At 48.4% G+C, this 18440-nt stretch overlaps 2 protein-coding genes and 1 long non-coding RNA gene across 4 annotated transcripts in view; 1 reads left to right on the forward strand and 2 right to left on the reverse strand.

The window, feature by feature from the left end:
* The window catches only part of LOC135815941 (mitogen-activated protein kinase 14B-like), a 36238-nt gene extending 34808 nt beyond the window's left edge, over nucleotides 1-1430 (reverse strand). The window contains exons 1-2 of the mRNA XM_065329297.1: nucleotides 992-1430; nucleotides 764-893 (exon numbers count right to left, since the gene is read on the reverse strand). Coding sequence (XP_065185369.1) covers nucleotides 764-893; nucleotides 992-1131 — 270 coding nt within the window. The 5' untranslated portion in view covers nucleotides 1132-1430. The remainder of the gene's footprint in view (nucleotides 1-763; nucleotides 894-991) is intronic.
* Nucleotides 1431-1923: 493 nt separating this feature from the next.
* Nucleotides 1924-3837, reverse strand: LOC135815948 (uncharacterized). The gene is made up of 2 exons (XR_010553334.1): nucleotides 3565-3837; nucleotides 1924-3127 (listed from the first exon to the last, which is right to left on the reverse strand). It is a non-coding gene; the product is annotated as an uncharacterized LOC135815948 (long non-coding RNA).
* Nucleotides 3838-9520: 5683 nt separating this feature from the next.
* On the forward strand, nucleotides 9521-17694 carry LOC135815945 (uncharacterized). Of its 2 annotated transcripts, none has more exons than XM_065329300.1 (4): nucleotides 9521-9623; nucleotides 13835-14352; nucleotides 15059-16008; nucleotides 17051-17694. In XM_065329300.1, exons 2-4 carry the CDS (start codon nucleotides 13897-13899, stop codon nucleotides 17178-17180), a joined length of 1536 nt encoding a protein of 511 aa, XP_065185372.1. In that variant the 5' UTR covers nucleotides 9521-9623; nucleotides 13835-13896; the 3' UTR covers nucleotides 17181-17694. The 2 variants fall into 2 exon arrangements, with proteins under 2 accessions (XP_065185372.1, XP_065185371.1); XM_065329299.1 differs by having other exon boundaries at nucleotides 9533-10030.
* The last annotated feature ends 746 nt before the right edge of the window (nucleotides 17695-18440 follow it).

Raw genomic sequence — 18440 nt, forward strand, 5'->3', positions numbered from 1 at the left:
GGATCATCATGACAACCGACCAAAAACTCCTTACGTGGACGTAGACGCAGCGCTTTGTACCATGGTGTGATGACAGCCTAACTTAGAACCTTCCAAGCTGGAAGGCTGTTGGACTGCGCATCCGAGATGTGCTAGAGCTGTTTGCCACTTAGGTGTAGAACGTCAGTACCGTTGGTCAGTGTCGTGAAATGTTCTCACATGAGCTGATTGTAAAGTAACTGGTGGTGTTAGTGGATAATGTAGCGTAACTTGTAGCTCGTTGGTCCTCTTTTCTTCTTATAAATTAATTCTTGGCTCTCCACCCGAGTCTGATTACGTGTTTTTACCAACGTACCGTATTTCCCCGATTATAAGTCGCACCCTCATTTTCAGGTTTGAGCAATATTGTTGCGATATATTCACTTCAGTAGTAAGGCATGCTCGATTGTAAGTTGCACCCCCTTTTTTTACCCTGAATTTTAGTGTAAAAAGGTGCGACATATAATCGGGGAAATACGGTAATTACGTTGTGCGGCACTTCTGTAATGTAAGGTGCATAGCGCAACTCTGCGTGACAATGCGAGCGGTTTGGCACACATGATGTGTTCAGGGTACATGTTTGGATAAGTGTTTGGATAAGTAGAATGTCCGAATAATTAGAAAGTTTTTCCCTGGCATTTTGGGGTTCGAATTACCGGTACATGCATTGCACAGCAAAGGGGTTATGTACACATTACACTGTTCACCTATCGTACAAGACCACTTCGAAAGCAAATTCGCTCACGTTTTCGTGCCTCATGTGGGTCAACAGGCGAAGTTCCCGGTATGTCCTCTTCGCATGGACATGTGTCTGGAAGGGCCTCGCCAGTTTCTTTATCGCCACGGGCCTTTTCAATGTTGCGTCATGTGCTGAGCTGAAGGCCATCAACACAAATACAATATACCGTACACACATATGCGGCCATCAGGGCAGTGCACTCGACAGGAAAAGAAACAATCGAGATTTCCGTACACAACTTGACCGTAAGCGCCGGAGCCGAGAGGATTGAGCTGTTGATACCGCACAGGTACTATCCAGGCTGTTTTATTTAGCTCAACGCAGTAGTAACCGTCCGGAATTGGCCCAGAAGAAGCCTGAGCATCCTCCATCATCTTCGCCAGGTCGCTACAATAGAATATTTGAACTCTGGCTTCACAAAAAATACCTGTAAGCTATTAATTTTATATCCACAAAGGAAGACAGTGACTCTCAGCTCAGTCCCCTACTGCCGTACTGGCCCTAGGCCCTGTTGAGTGATGGAATCCAGCAGAGCGTAGACAAATCTAGGCGACTTGAAACGAGCTACGGCTTTGAAACTCTAGTTACTGGCTCCATCTTTCTTCAGCAAAATCTTGGAGACAAACGACCATGCACCGAAGTGATTTTTTTTCCCAAGGAATGATCGCATTGCATTGCGGAGTCGGAGCGTGCATGCTATATATGCGCTCGCGCTAGCACAGCATGCATGCATGCACAGGCGCGAAGCGCCAGCACCGAAAAGAGCCCTAAAAGTTGCACTTTTATTTTCCAAATCCGACACCAGGCCCGGGAAATTTGAAACTCAGCTCAATATCGCCAAAAAGAGACTATTTTATCCCTTGCTCACAAGAGCTTCCCTGGTGGTATCGTCTTGTTCCGAGGCAATGTTTGGGAAGGTGCGGGCATTAGCTGCCCTAAGTTTCGCGGAAAGCTCCAAGCGACATCATTTTCCTCGCTTTCTCGCCAGAGTTTTCAAGACCGACGCAACTCGTCGTCAAAAAGTACTCAGCGTGGATTTCGTGCCGAATTCCGCCCCAAACAATTTAGGCTGACCTCTCGCCACCAATCGAACCCACTGATATGTATCTACCTATACACGAGCAATGGTTTGAGCCCAAAGAAGGACAACTTCACAACGAGCACACTTTCTGAGGGTAATATTTTCTATGTATATCAGCATTAGTACACCATCAAGACGACAAATTGACCAGCAGAAAGACATAAAATTGCACCACAAATACAGCAGCTGTATAAACAAAAATAATTGAACAGAAGACTATGTAACTGGATCCAACCAAAAACAGAAAAGCATCCCAAATAGTATGCGCATACACATATACATGAAGGAAGGCTATGTTGCCACCATACACTGGCTACGCACACGGACATAATTCTTTAGAGCTGAGCATCAGCGTGCGCACACACCCACACCCACACATCTGCATGCACGCGCGCACACCCACACATGCGCATGCACACGCGCGCGCACCCACCCACATACACACATGCACGCGCGCGCACACACACCTGCCCTGTGCTGTCGAGCCACTGCCACAAGGGTTGCGTGGGCCTCGGAGGGGCAACGGAGAGAGAATAGGAGAACGCAGTCCCATAGATACACACACACGCGCGCGCGCGTGCACACACACATGTGCACAACACGTGCAAGTACACATGTGGCAGCTTACTACAAGAGAATCACACAAGTTCACATGTGGGCATGAACTGTATTCACAGTTGGTCATACTGTCTTGGGCATATGAGGGAGGAGCAGGAGAGTGCGTGACTCAGACACAATGCGCTTCGACATGCTAGCACATGCACCGGTTTCGGACAGTGGCAGAACGTGACGGAGAGAGAGAGAGAGAGAGAGAGAGAGAGAGAGAGAGAGAGAGAGAGAGAGAGAGAGAGAGAGAGGGAGAGAGAGGGAGAGAGAGAGAGAGGAGAGAGAGAGAGAGAGAGAGAGAGAGAGAGAGAGAGAGAGAGAGAGAGAGAGAGAGAGAGAGAGAGAGAGAGAGCACCAGCGTTCCAGGTCAAGCTCCAAATTTCTAGTTGCTTCTCCTGGTCACAGGAAACAGAGAACAGGGCTCAGGCAGTGCCGAGGAAGTGCTTGTACTTGGTGCAGTGTCGTGATCAGGATAAACTTCCAACATCTCTACACAGTGTAGCTCTTCAGGTTCACACGAAGACTCAGAAACCGGAATATACTTTACATGATGATTGAAAGTCCAGCAGCACAACAAAACTTCCAAGGACTGGTTTGGCACTAGCTTCCGTCTCATTGGCGTGTGCCCAGCCAGTTTGGGAAAGAAAGAGTAGACGTTCATTCCTCACTCAACCTGCAATGAACTGGAGACAACACAAACCAACAAGACGACGATGGTTGTCACCAGCTCATGTGTTCACCACCGCAGCTACCATTCACGTTCCTGCTCCAAATGCACTACCAGGCTGCATGGCACTACGATGTGACGATAATAGACCGTGATTTGCATTTTCCAATGATTAGGACTGGTGCCATTTCTATTTTTCACACTTAGAAAGAAAACAAGGGGCAAGATTTGATACGGATTATGTGGTTGTTGGCCGGCTATGTCACCATTTGAAAGAGGGTTGCAACCGTGATACTGATAGCGCTGTAACATGAGTTTAAACCTACGTATTGCATGGTATACTCAACAGTTGGCGAGCAGAGAATTTCGTGCCAAATTCCGCCCCAAGGTTGTGCACAGCAAACAACTTGATATATCATTACGACATTAGCCCTACCCTTGTTCTATACGTACCCGTTGTGCCGATCGAGCCTGAGCCCTCTACTCGACTCCACGGTCCAATGACATTCGGTCAACATGGTTGGCCCAAATTCAAGTCACTCAAGTGTTGAGAAGTGTCTACGTCGTCGCATACGGCATGTGTCGACATACAAAAATATGTATACGATAGAGAAAGAACTACTGTCCTGAAGAGCAACCAACTCAACTGGTTTCAGCATTCTCCTTCAAAGGATAGGTCGCGCGGTGGCATGCAGAGGACCAAAGGCAAAGCCGGACTTTAGTTGGAAATTCTCAGCGTTGAATAGACTACAGGCTGTAGATACCTGGAAAAGCTCGATTTCCCGCCACGGAAAATAAAAAAGTCTTGATTTGGGGTGATCACTATAATTTTAGTACTACAGCTGTACAGTGTAGTACCAAGAGTCCATAACCCGTTAAAGGGGAAGTTCACCCTAAAATCAAAATCAGATATGTTATTGGGAAAAATCAGCTGAGTCGATTGGTGTATGTCTCGTCTCCATCCGGTGACTATAACCGGAGATATACGCAACTGAAATATCACTTTGATCCCCGGTTTTTGGCGCCGCCATGGCGTCACGAATCTGTGACGTCAAAGAGATAGAGGAGCTCCTGGAGCTCGGAACTTTTACTTGGAGTTGGACGGAGAACTTGGAAAGTGAAGTCGTGAATGTCCAATGGCAATGCGGAAAGTCAAGCAGTATGAGGCTCAGAGCGGAGACGATTCAGGGTAGGTCTACCTCCTTGTCAGGAGATGACAGTGACTCCGAGGAGAGCGAGTTGGACGCCAGCGAAGGAACCGGAGTATACCGAGGATGAGATCATGCAGATGGCGAGTGCGGAGCAAGTTGGTGTAAATGCTGACGAAACTGCAGCGGCTGCTGCCGACACTGACCCTGCTGCTTGCTTAGAGGACTGCTGGCCACCTGCCGATCGCGTTGGCAATACGTCCTGCTATGAATGTGGCAAATGCGTCGTTCAATTATTGCGGAACGACTGCATTTGCTGCAAAGATGTTCCGGAATCGGCAGCCGCGGATTGGTTACTGAGTCTGGCTGCATTACTTGCACCTCACAGTTCGAGGAAGGCTGCAGCAACCAGCACGCACTGTACATTGTACTGCGTGGCTATTTGGGCAAGATCCATCAGCAGGCCGGATCGAAGCCATCTGAGTTTGGAAACCGGTACGTGCTAATAGTGTAATATTGTCGTCGATTTTGCATCGGAGAACTGTATTTTCTCATCAAAATTTTAAAAATACTGTTCCATGGTGCAAAAATATAACCAGGATATTGGCTTGTATACTTCTTCAAAAATTTGTTGTTGTAGTGTGCTGCTGTTGCACTGAAATGTACGTTGACATGTGAGACTAACAGCAGGAAGATCTACTCCCTTGTTCCCCAAAGCAGCTCGCACCGTTACGCAGCATACCGACAATACATATGGCTGATGTTCGGAAAACTTGGCCAAGGAGTCCGGTGGAACACCTGCATAATGGACAAACGGCAAAGCAATCATAAGCTGTCACTATTTGTAGTCAGCCAGGTGCTTGCACGTGTGTGTGTGTGTGTGTGTGTGTGTGTGTGTGTGTGTGTGTGTGTGTGTAGCTGTATGGTGTAGACCAGGCTGAATTGTGACGGTCAATTCTTCAGCCTTGCAAGCTGTTGAATGGTGCAATTCCAGCACAAGTTGCTATGGCTTCTGCCGTAGCATTGCCATCATTGCCTCCGGCGATTGGCGTCAAAGGTGTGTGTGTGTGTGTGTGTGTGTGTGCGCGCGCGCGCACGCCCGCACGTGTGTGTGTTTATAGCAAAAGAATAGTCATGAAAATGTACTGCCAGTGTTGCAAGCATATGTACGTGTGGATTTGATCTACACAGTGGGTACCATAACATCACCTCTAAATTTCCCGTGTGCTGACGGGGGTCTGTGTGCACGCATCAGCAGATATCATGCCATCGTCTGGACTCAATGCGCATGCAACTGGAGACCGAAAAGCTGCGGCATACGGCTCAGAATAGGCTTGAGCTAGGATCATACTCGCAAAATACACGCAGATAACAGTGACAATGCAACACAATAAAGACTTTCTTGGAATTGAAACTTACCAAGCAGAGGACAGAGCTAGTGACCACTGTATGCCTTTTCACGACATGTAAAACTTGAATTGAAATAAAACAAAAATATATTGCACGATCTTCTGTCTTCATTCAGTACCTTGCAATCAACACACTGCAAACAGCTTTGTACCGGTATCTGTAAATAATTTTCTCTACAAGTATACGATGTACTCAACACTGTGGGTGAAACTGCCCTCTCCAACTCGCGATGTACAGACAAAATTTCAACACGCTCTCAAAGCACGAAATCACCAGAACCATTCACTCACCTCTTCTCTCTCCTGCCTCTCCTGATACTGCGACATCCTTCGCTTCGCTGGGGGACGCCTGTCCGGGAAAATCGATGGCACAGCGTCTGCTTTCAGCTTTCGGCGGCACGTTTTGCCCATCTCTCCGTGCAAGTTCCTCTGGAAGGCATCTCCTCAAAATGTGCCGAACAAATTGCACAGCTCTCCTCAAACTTAGGTGGCAAATTCTCGCGGTGAATCGCTGCAACTCATTCCGCTCGGAGAGCTTTATCCCGCGGAATACGATGCACCGTGGTCCCAGGGGGCTTGCCAGACTGGTTAGAGCAGCCGACAGCACAGCAAACCGTCATCGTGGTTGAAACTGTTCAGGTCGCAAGAAAGAAACTCCACAAACGCCACTCTTTCTCGCTCACTGAAAAGCAAGCAGACCGGGAACCTCTATCTCTTTGACGTCACAGGGTGTGGAGGGGGTGTGCGCCGGCCGCATGACGTCATTTTGCATGACGTCATGGTAAATTTCAAATTCAAATATCTCCAGAACGGCGTATCGCACGGCGATGGGACCTTCACCACCGAACTCAGCGCCTCGAAATCTACAAACTGTGAAATTTTGATTTTAGGGTGAACTTCCCCTTTAACGCGTTATCAGGTAATCAGAATTTTTTTTTTTTTTTTGTCACACGGAAAACTGAGCCTCTTGTACGGGCAAAATAACACTTTTTGTGAAGAATCAACACACAAAAAACGAATCATCAGATACAGTATTTACAGAGTCTGTCACTCAGTAGGATCACTGCACTGTGCAGGTTCACTGGATGCGTGCCTCCGCCGCCACTAGCACAGCAGGGGACTCAGGCATGGCAGGAGCAAACATGCTCCTTGAGCCACGCAGGCACATAGCACCACAACGCACCAGGGCAAACCCAAGGCGGCAGCGCAGCAAGGAGATAACCTGCCCGTATGGCTCCTTACTCTTCTCAGCCAGGAGAGAGGCGATGCGCGTGAAAAGAGCATTGGCATGCTTGCCATAGCCACCAGAGGCAGAGAGCACAACGGGCACGAAGGAGGCATGCTCAACTTCACGTACTCGCTCCTCGTACTTCCGGCGCTTTTCCTGTTCATGGCGTCTGTAGCTAGCAGCGAGGGAGGTGGCACGATTCGAAGACGCAAAAGGGTTGAACACCCGTACATCAATAAAGATGCGCTCGAATCGGCCACCCCACACACCACTAGCCGCAACGTCCAGCCGAGCTTGCTCCTCCGTGACAGCTGTGCGATGGCGGAAGGCCTCTCCGGTGACGGGCTGGAGGTGGGGTTCCACTGTCACGTTGTGAGCGACCTGCCTCAGAGCTCTGGCGGTGATGTCCCTCACCTCGTTGTGTCGCAGCGTCGGGAAGCCACCAAACGGGCACGACAGGGCGTGACTCACATTCAGCGGCTTACTGCACACGCAGAGGCTTGGGAGCCGAGGAGGTGTCCAGCCGTACCGGAGGCACAGGCCATCCCGGAAATCTCCCTTGCTGAGTGTGAAACCATGGCGGCTGAGGGGGCGGCAGGTCAGCCAGCTGGATGCACCCTTTTCTGAGGCCAGGTCGAGAACAGGGGCCAGCTCCCGGTGATCCGAGCGAAGAGCGTCAGCCATAGACTTGAACGCGCTCCGCTTCTCGGCCCGAACCGTCGCCTTGACCGTCCGGAGCTGAGTCAGAGAGTCGCCAAGAGACGACTCCTGCTCCAGCAGGCGAGACACGAGGCTAGCCGTGATCCTTCGGGATGAGGTGTACTGTTCAGCCACTGAACAAGGGTCTGCCATACCCAGTCCTCCAAGCCGGCAAGGCAGAGAGAGTAGGGAGCGAACAGTTGTCCCAGGTGGAGCCTGACCCGTGATGGCCGGGATGAGCTGACCGCTGATTGCGTGTTCCAGCGGTTCAAGCAAGGATGGCGGGATGGAGGAGGTCCGGCAGAGGAAGGACCACTTGTTTTGCAGGCCCTGTGTGAAGGCGGAGTAGGCAGCCTGTGGCTGCGATGCAGCGATGGTCGTGAGCTGCGCAACTTCCTCACACCAGGTGGCGACCTTGGACTGGACAAATTGTTCTATAAACTCATCCGTGCCCAAAGGTGCACCAAGGTGGCGGCAACCATCACACGTGACCTGCACACCGGTCCCCTCGAACATCTCGATAGCAGCTGCGTACCTGGAGGGCTTGACCAGGAGGAGTGACTTCTGGGCATTGCAGTGGTAGCCATACCCAGGACCTTGGCTGACGAGATTGTCCCACCATTGGCGAACAGGCGTTAGCTTGCCACCGGCTGCAGCATCGTCCGCATACCAGCCCTGTTTCGCACCAGGCACTGCAACTTTCTTGATGAGCGGGAGGACTCCAAGCGCATATACGGGCATGGCCAGAGGGTCACCCTGAGTGGTACCCTCGCACGATAGCAAGCACTCTCCATCAACGAATAGGCGGGATGGTTGGCGGTAGGTGTTGATTACAGCTGGCGCTATAGAGGGACAGAGGTGACGGATGTTCCGTAGGCAGGCTTCACGGTTAAAGGGGAAGTATACCCTAAAATCAAATTTTCACCAGTTGTAGTCTTCGGGGTGCTGAGTCGAATGGTCTTGGTCCGAGGAAGCTGAGACGCTCCCTTCCTACTTGAATCCCAATCGAACTCGCGCACTTCCACCGAAACTGGGTGACTGCGCCCTACTAGATGGGGATTTGTATGCAAAATGTCACTAAAAGCGCCATTTCGTTCTTATAAAAGCACGGATGACCGCCATTGGCCCATATGTTGTAGTCTTTTGGACGCTGAGTCGACTGGTTTTGGTCCGAAAAGGCTGCCATGCAGCGTTCCTCCTTTATTCCCAATCGAACATGGTTGAACAAGCGGTCACGTGCTCCTGCGTACACCAGTCACCTGGTCACCGTGCCTGCAGGGTACAACTTACTAGCCTGTTTGACCTTTTTTGGGTGCAGTCCTGTCACTCGAGTTGAACCTTGGTGTGAAAGTTGTCGCCTGCTGGCGCGGTGACCAGGTGATTTGGGCAACAAGGACCACGTGACCGCTTCTTCAACCATGTTCGATTGGGAATAAAGGAGGAACGCTGCATCGCAGCCTTTTCGGACCAAAACCAGTCGACTCAGCGTCCAAAAGACTACAACATATGGGCCAATCGCGGTCATCCGTGCTTTTATAAGAACGAAATGGCGCTTTTAGTGACATTTTGCATACAAATCCCCATCTAGTAGGGCGCAGTCACCCAGTTTCGGTGGAAGTGCGCGAGTTCGATTGGAATTCAAGTAGGAAGGGAGCGTCGCAGCTTCCTCGGACCAAGACCATTCGACTCAGCACCCCGAAGACTACAACTGGTGAAAATTTGATTTTAGGGTATACTTCCCCTTTAAGCCGGTTGAAGGTAATCAGAATGGACTCTTGCTAGTACAGTAGATCTACTCGTCGTACTGCTGTGCGTAGATATCTACGCGCGATCAGGGAGCCCTACACATAATGTGGGGCTCCCTGCGCGCGATACCAGGCTACGACGTCACACTCTCGACATTAAAATTTTGATTATTATTATTTTGGCCTACTTTCCTTGCAGCTTCACTTGCTTGTCTTTTAGTTTACTAGTTTGCAAAGGATACATGTCGCTGATGTGGAAGACAAGCCCCAAATCCCCAGTCTCGTAAGCTACAATTCTCTTGTGCTAGTAGTGTGTGGTTTCCAGCTGGTTCCAATGCACACATCTTATTCTGGGACACAGGAGTTCAGTGTGTGAAAAGGGATGGTTTCGAATCTGCACTTTCACATCTGCGAAGTCTACAGACTGTCAGTACACAAAAGTAACTGCCTGGGGAGAATTCATCAGCGGTTGTGGGAAAAGTGTGTTGAATGAGTACTAAGCCGGGTACTGGACGACGGTCACGCAGATAGATATCCCTAGTACCTCGACCATGTGCTCAAGAAAGCCATTGATCTGCGACAATGCCGAGTCTGGCCACACCAGCAGTACTGGGCAATCTACGACGAAGTGTCTCTTAGTAGTGACACATCCATCCCGTGTCTGTCCACAGTCATCATCTAAAGTGAAGAGTAAGTTCAACAAAAACACCAAGGGTGTGATTAAAATCCTCAAGGCTCCGCAATAACCAATATCCGAGAGGATGGAAAGTCGACCAGAAAGCAGAAGCAGGGGAAATTTTATGGGAGAAGTTCAATCAATAATAATCTACTAGTAATAGGCGACACGGAGACAAGAGCTTTGCTACAGCAAGGAATATGAAGAAGAGGTTGGTGCAACTTCGGCAATGCTTGGGGAATTGTGTGTTGCTCCCTACATGGGAGCTCGCGCTATTCCTGCCGACTTGAATTCTCACTTGACTGACTCACGACTGCCATCCAGAGCACACGAGAAGTCCATCGAACCGTCCACTCGGCAAACCTTCAAGAAAGCACCACTCCCTGTTCAATACACAGTGTTTCGGGAAATTCACCCTTCATCAGTTGAGCTTTAGTAGGCTGAGGAAGATTGTGCCTGAAAAGCACCACTTATATAGTGCTCTCCAGGCACAAGCATCATCAAGGATACAAACTTACAGAGACGCTCCGTTTCCAGCGCGACAAACACCTCGTGAACACCAGATGGCAGCGTGAGTCAGTGTCGCTCTTGGAGGTGCTGAACAAGCGCTGAGGACCATTGGCCATTCACAACGGTGTTGCCTCCGAACCATCTATTTCTCAAGCCCGTGGTGCTCTTCAGACACAATCTTCCTCAGCCTACTCAAGCTCAACTGATGAGGGGTGAATTCCCCGAAACACTGTGTATTGAGCAGCAAGTGGTGCTTTCTTGCAGGTTTGCCGAGTGGACGGTTCGATGGACCTCTCGTGTGCTCTGGATGGCAGTCGTGAGTCAGTCAAGTGAAAATTCAAGTCGGTAGGAATAGCGCAAGCTCCCATGGAGGGAGCAACACACAATTCCCCAATGAATATGAGAAAGAAAGAAAAAATCCATTAACTTTTGCATTGGGGCTCCTATGCGCTAATTTGTATATGAAGTAAGGCGCCATCCGGCATTATCGATCATTTCTGCCGAACGAAAAAAGTTTTGTTATGACCATACACCACCCGGTACCCACCCCACCCCCTTGAACGTAAAATATATTGACTTGACAGCTAGAATAGATTGATGTTTCAGCAAGAGTACATGAAAACCAGAGTGTGCAGCTCGGATGGGTTGCTGTCACGGCGAAATTCCGTGATTACATCATTTTAGTGATGTAGTGCGTACAAGCAGGATTCAAGCAGGTCTCTTTCTGCACAACTGCAGCTCAGTTGTACGCACTACGCCATTTCCCGCCTAGATCTGGGCCAAATATGATGTAATCACGGAATTTCGCCGTGACAGACACCCATAGCAGAAAAGGCCCCAAGCTGCACACTCTGGTTTTCATGTACTCTTGGTTTCAGCTACTGTAAAAGCAGACATTTTCGGTGGTGTTTTATTTTCGGTAACTTCGGTGCTGACACTTTTTACCGAAAATTTCGGTACTACGGTACTGTATGCATGTAGTGCTAGTACACTTACCTGGGAAACGGGTTTTACCGAAAATTTCCCTCCACCGAACTGCCGATTTTGGAGAATGCCGAAAATATTACACCACCGAAAATTTCTGCTTTTACAGTATCATTTTTTTTACTTCCCCACCAACGACCACCGCGTAAAGGTGCACCCACCCATATTAAAAACGAAAAAAAGTTTCATAAAAAGATCGATAATTGGGCCATGGTAAAAAAAATTGAAATCGGTGCGCACGTACTTGAGAATCAAAGATAATTTTTACCATGGCCTTATGGACAGCCCCTAACTGTGATGTGGGTTACAGTGAGGGCTGCACTAGCCTGTTTGGATTCACAGGAAGCGTGAGTTTCGAAGTCTGAAGAAACGTGGAACGGTTGCTGCTTGGATGACGACTACCCCACAGCTCAGTGATAGAGCATCGCTGACTATAAGCCAGGGTCCCTGGTTCGAGTTCTGGCGGTGACAGTCGATTTTTCTTCAGACTTTTTCCCAAATCCTGCGACCTCATGAATACTGGTATTTTATATACTGGATCGAAGTGTTGAGAAACGGAAATGCTGATCATGCCTACACACCATTAAAAATAAATAAATACCGTAAAGTCGCGGATAAAAGCCGGGCTTATAAGCACATAAGCCGCTTTCTGCATCAGGCTTCAATGCAAACCATGCTTATATGCACCACTGATATTTTTTGACAGGCTTGTATGCACATCGGCCGATCCGGGCTTGCATAGAAGCCAGGCTTCTACGCGCGACACGTGTACATGCATGTAAATCTACCACTGACTATCGGTATGGCGGCAGTTTTACTATGCACTGTACATAGCGCATGCACTCTTGACCTACCCGATCCGCGCTTGCATAGAAGCCAGGCTTCTACGCGCAACAGGCTTATATGCATTGACCCGTTTGATTTTCAGGCTTCTATCAGCGATGTGCTTGTATGCAAACCCGGCTTTTATCCACGACTTTACGGTAATTAAACCGGATACCGTATAGACGCGAATAGAAGCCCCGGGGCTCTATTTTTCCAGAAGACACATCGAGGGGGGTTATATTTGAGAGAGGGCTTTATTCAAGAGGGGGCTTTATTTTTTAATAGAAATATCAATTGTTTCACCCTATTCCTGCTGATCAGTACATGCAGTGACTGCACTCGATCATTGTACGGTAGGTATCCATGACTGCAGTTTGGGTGCAATAAGTGCAACATATTGCACGTGCATACCGTACACGGTCCATGTACTGCACTGCATCGTACGGACTTTGCGCGCTCGATTATAGCCCCGGGCTTTTATACGAGACGGGGCTTTATTATTTCGATTCCCTCTGACAGGCGGGCTCTATTTGAGAGGGGGCTCTAGTCGAAGGGGGCTTGTATTCGAGCGCGTACGGTACGTTCACTTTCCCCAGCTCTGTTCAATCAACCACATACTTGTAGCACATGTACATGTCCGCACCGGAGCATGTGCATCCTCAGCTTGCTTCATCAGCATCCGGCCACAAAGCCAGACTTTGATGGCTTGTCTACTGTAATTTCACAAATTTTCAATGTACTTTTTATTTGAACAAACGGCGAGGAGACAACAATTTGATAACCGCAATCAGTAATCGTTTTATTGCACATTGTCTCCACAGTTTTACAATACATGAATACAGTGTACACAAATGTCGATCCAGCTTGTATTACTGATTGCGGTACTTTTTATTTTCGGTACTTTCGGTACATCTGTTTTATACCTAAAATGTCAATACACCGAACAAACACTAACACACATAATCCAATAGGGAGCTGCTTCTCTGTACCTAAATTTTCTGTTCACCTAACCTGGCCTTTTGTCCTCATACCGGAAATTTTGAGCACCGAAAATTTCTGAAATTAGAGTACTTCTTTTCTGTTTTATGCACAGGCACCTTTCAGCTAGTTGAGTGCTTAGAGCATGAAACAGCTTGAGTTGGAGTTAATTATCCTCTCTCCTTGTTACAATCAGCGCAAGGAAGAAGAGCCAAAACAACAGCGTCAAATGCATGACCCTTACACATAGAAAGTATTCGGGAAAAGTTGTAAGTGTGAGCAAACCCACAAAGCGTGAAGTACGGTGCAACAAAAACAGACAACAAGTGGACAAAAACTAACGAGTTGTTGACTTTCTATGTGTACGGGTCACGCATTTTACGCTGTTGTTTTGGCTCTTCTTCCTTGCGTTGTTTCTATCACCTCTCTGCTGTATTTAATCCATGGTCCTTGTTATAATCCTTTCTGTTTTCTTTCTTTCACTTGTTCCGCTTTGGGGGGTTTTCTTTTCAATTTGCTAGGGACGCTCCTGAATGAACCAGTCTCGTGTGGAGTTCCATCAACCAAGCGTGCATCTCCAAGTATGCCACAATCCTCTGGGCGTGTGTCGACTATTCACGGCTGGGAGTCTGGTGTATCTCAGAGCAATGGTGTTACTTGCAGCCAGTCACAGCCGCGCACCGTAAAATCCCTCCTGTCACACGACCAGCTGAGCTCGCCGCACAGTGTCCGCAATACGCACTCCCCGCGGATCGTGTGTGTGTTGTCGTCACCATATTCGGCGCCAGCACGCTCACTGGCTACTTCGATGTGCCCTGGAAGCGGAGACCAGCAGCACTCACATGCACCGGCATGCAGTGAACCACCACGACCGCTCATCCAACATGTTTCCCCGGCGTACCCGGGGTGCCGGCAACCTCTTCTAGGTTCCGGCTTGAATGGCAAGCGTCCTGTGGATGCTACTGGTTACACAACTGGTTCCGGTCCGAAACGAGTCTGCTTGCTAGTAAATCCATTTGTGTCCACTGCACCATCTCAGGTATGAAAGTATTTCCTTGCGGCAAACCTTACAAGTTGTGTAGATGATCTCAGAAGCAGGGTGGTGTGTGCCGTGTTAACATTCCGTTTGCTAGCGTACCCAATGTTGTAGACAGCAAGCTGTTTCGGCCATCTATTCCTCATCAGTACAGCTCCGAGCTTTAAGTACTTGTAAGCCGAACTGCCGGCCATGGTGCAAATTTGGCTTCACAGACATTAAGATACCGGTAGCTTGTCGATCTAGCGCCAGAGTGCTCTAACTACGAAAAGTAGCGAGCGATGCATAACGCAGCAGCACTAGAGCAGCCTACTAGTGTACTGCCAATACTAGTACGGTATATAAGTCAGTCTGCTTCTGTTTGAACCATTTCGGTGTGGCTGTGCTAGCTGTTGAGCGCTGTTACTGTGCAGCCTTGCCTTCAGCACTTCTATAACTTTTCCCGTGAGTGTGTGAATGTCTTGGATGTTGCCCATGGAATGTGTATGTGACCTTGCCACTATGGGTGCTGTGTGTGATAGTCGCTGCATGAATTGTACGGCAACATGACAACTTGTGTTGCTATGATTCACACCATTCAACAGGTGGTGCTGCTGCAATGGACACACGTGGACGCATATACGTACATATACTCGTTCTATTAGTATTCCTGTGTCCTGTCTGAATACTGTTTTTGTGCTTGTAATGTTTGTTGGGTGTCCTGTGTTAGGTTCCTTTGGATATGGTGATGCAGCGCTCAGTGCACGACCGGTTATCGACCAACTCAGAGAAGTTGTTACAAGCACAGCCCGTCGACAGGAATAATGCAATTGATATTGCGACAATGTCAGCGGGAACACGCCGGAGACCATTATTACCACGGGACACTTCTCCACGCAATGCGCTCGATGCTTCATGCACTGAACCTGCAACAAACAACCAATCACAGTCTGTTGCAAGCCAAGATTGCCGTAACCAGGCCCCGCCACCTTTGCTCTCACGTTCGTTTGGTTCTGGACCAGTTCGTTCAAAGTGGCAGCAGGAACGAAAGTCACTGCTACCTTATCCAACCGCTGCCGCCGCCACCACCTTCCAAGTTGCGGATGAACAGCAATACCCTCTTTCCACTGGACCTCCATTACGAAGTCGACCAGAGTACGATATGAATTCACACGTGCCGCGGTTCATACATGCGGTGCCTCGTCCTTCCGATAGCCATGCAGCTGCAGTATCACCAGCATCGGCGAGCACGGTAGCTACTGCACGCGAAGAGCTATCTGTCTCCCGGCGACCGTTGATGTCATCGCCCTACTCACAGCAGCGCATGAAGCCGCTGATATCGTCACCGCCCGGCTTGTCTGCACGCTGCCGCGATCATCAACCAAGCGGTGTGCGGCATGCCTCGGCTCGACCGCCAGTGCTTCGGACACCGGTGCGGTCAGGTTCCAGCAGTCCAGGCTCCAGAGCAGTGCTGCGGCGACGACAGAAACGGCAAAAAGTGTCGTCGGGCACGGGCAACAGCTCTTCTCAGTCTGTACCGGTATCAACTTCTGCTAGCGATAGCCAGTCTTCTGCAGGGCATTCATCCCCGCTTGCTGGTGACACAGTGCAGGGCAGCAGTGTGTGTGTGAAAGAAGAAGAAAGAGAAGAAGAGGGCAGCTTGGTCCATGTTGATGAAAGGTTAGTTGTCATTTCTGTGCCATGTCTCTATCATGAAGTCATGTATTTTGTACGGTCTGTACGTGTCAGGTACTTCCTTCACACACTACAACCTACATTCATGTGTCGACTTTGCGTTTCTTCATGCCATTCAACGAAAATGCAGTCGATATTCAGTAACAGAGGGTTGAGAAAGGCACACTTGTCTGGGGTGAAGTCGGGGGTTCACCCCTGTACATTGCATTTTGCATGGGAAGACAATTTTGGAAAATGGGTTACCTCGTAAGTCGTAACTGTTTTCCCTGCCCGCCCTCCTACTATTTTGACCTGGCTAGGCACAGTCTTTTGCAAAACCAGATTTTTTGAAATATCGTAGTATTTCAGTTTCATATCTACTAAAACCTCCTTTTTGTATTCATGTTGGTAGCATTTTATTTTTTGACTTTTGACTTTTGCAAGTGTTTCCAGTTTAGAGACACCTTTTGTAGAATTTATAGAAAAGAATGAGGACCAAGGAACTGCAAGTTACGCTATAATGTCCACTAACGCCACCAACTACTAAACAATCAGCTCATGCGATGACATTGCACGACACTGACCGACGGTACGCTACTACTGACGTTCTACAACTAACTGGCTATCGGCTCTAGCACTAGCACATCTTGGATGTGCACTCCAACAGCCTTCCAACTTGGAAGGTTCTAAGTTTAATATAGGAACTTATTATGAGAACTTATGAGAACTTTCTTTTCTATAAATGTGTCCTTGGCTCTCCATCCGAGTCAAAGCACTACCCTGTTCTCTGCTACGGAAATCTAAATTTTACAGAGATGTTGGAGATACATTTTACTGAAGAGCAGTAGACCCCACTGTGCAGTATGATACTGGTGTGTAGGATAATCTGTTGATAGCTCAGACATAAGAAAAGGTATGCTCTGAGCCAGGGAGGTATTTTACTACTCCTTGCGTTGAGCTATGCGCGCTTCTATGTGTCCTATGGTAATGCTTGGGCCTACGGATTTCACCTTGTCTTGTTTGCTTTGCCTGTTGCTTTTGTACGTAGAATGGTGTCTGAGACGGAGCTGTCTGAGAATACGTCCTACTCGGCCGCGCTGGAGAAGGTCAAAGTGCTGAGCGAAAATGAGGAGCCGGGTCGAACCGCCTGCCTAGGAGAACCTGACCTGCCAGAGTAAGACCTGATGCGTGTTCTGCTATTTACTCACGCACAGCGATGCGCGTGGTGTTGGTAGACGTATGAACAAACAGGTGTGCACTTTATTCGCATGCCTGTGTTTATATGTGCTGGTCACAATTATTTGTTTTGAGAGTGTTTGTTACTTGAATCTGTGTGTATTTTTTTCGTATTTATCAATGTGTTGCCGACACCTTATCATCCCACTTCCCGTGATATAACGGCTTGTTTTCAAGGTATCTACAGGATGCAATTTTGTGTTTTATTTGCATAATTTTCGTGTCCGGTTCCCTTTTTTTAATATTGTGTGCTGAACATATATACACAAACACTGGAGGCGAAGGGCTGTTGAGCTGTAGCTTTAAGTTTCACGCATTTCGGCGATCATCAGACAGCAGCACTAACATGTACATTTAGCTCTGGCACCACTGGTTTAGGCAGTGTTTATTACCCAAAGCTATGCAAAGACCAAAGACGTTAACGTAGCGTTAACAGCACCTGGCGTGGCCAGCGTCTTCATCGCTTGATTGTGTGTGTGTGTGCGTGTGTGTGTATGTATATGTGTGTGTATATCTGCGGCGTCCGGATAAGAGACGTTTGAGTGTACAAGTGTAGATATTGTCCTTGCTAGCTTGCCAACAAGTAATCTCACCCAAACAGCTATGCTGTATAACCTGTGACTAACGACCACCCCTTGGGCCCAGAGAAAGCGGTCTTTAGTGGGAGGTGGTCCTTGGTTAGAGGTTTGCACTGCACAGTTGTACAACCATACATGAATGTGAGACCGTCCGTGCCTGGCGAAGTGGTTTGTAGTAGCAGGCTGGTCACTAGTCACGGTGGTCTTGAGTTACCGGTTTTACTGCAGTATAGTTTGGGTACGACTCCCTGGCTGTCATGCATTGGACCTGTGAAATTAGTCAAGTTACTTCCTGTGTGACAGCCATCTTCTATGCACTGTGATTTTGGCTTTCTCAACTGCATGGAAATACAGATTGTACTGTCCCCCGTGAATTCCGCTGACTCTGCTCTAGTATCGTGACACTCTGGGTATCGACTGGAATGTCCCTATCAGTAATCACCATCAGTACCTACGTGTATTAATTTTAGCTAGTAGTACAGTTTACCTCAAAATTCATTGTGATAACGAAAGTGAAGAACCATTAATTTTAATGGTTCTTCACCGGCTTTCGGTATCACAATGATTTTGTGAATTGAATCATAAAGATGACTCTCTACCAACATGCCTTGAAAGCTCTACCAA

This window comes from Sycon ciliatum, chromosome 4 (assembly GCF_964019385.1).
Source record: "Sycon ciliatum chromosome 4, ocSycCili1.1, whole genome shotgun sequence".
In the NCBI taxonomy this organism is placed as follows: Eukaryota; Metazoa; Porifera; class Calcarea; order Leucosolenida; family Sycettidae; genus Sycon; species Sycon ciliatum.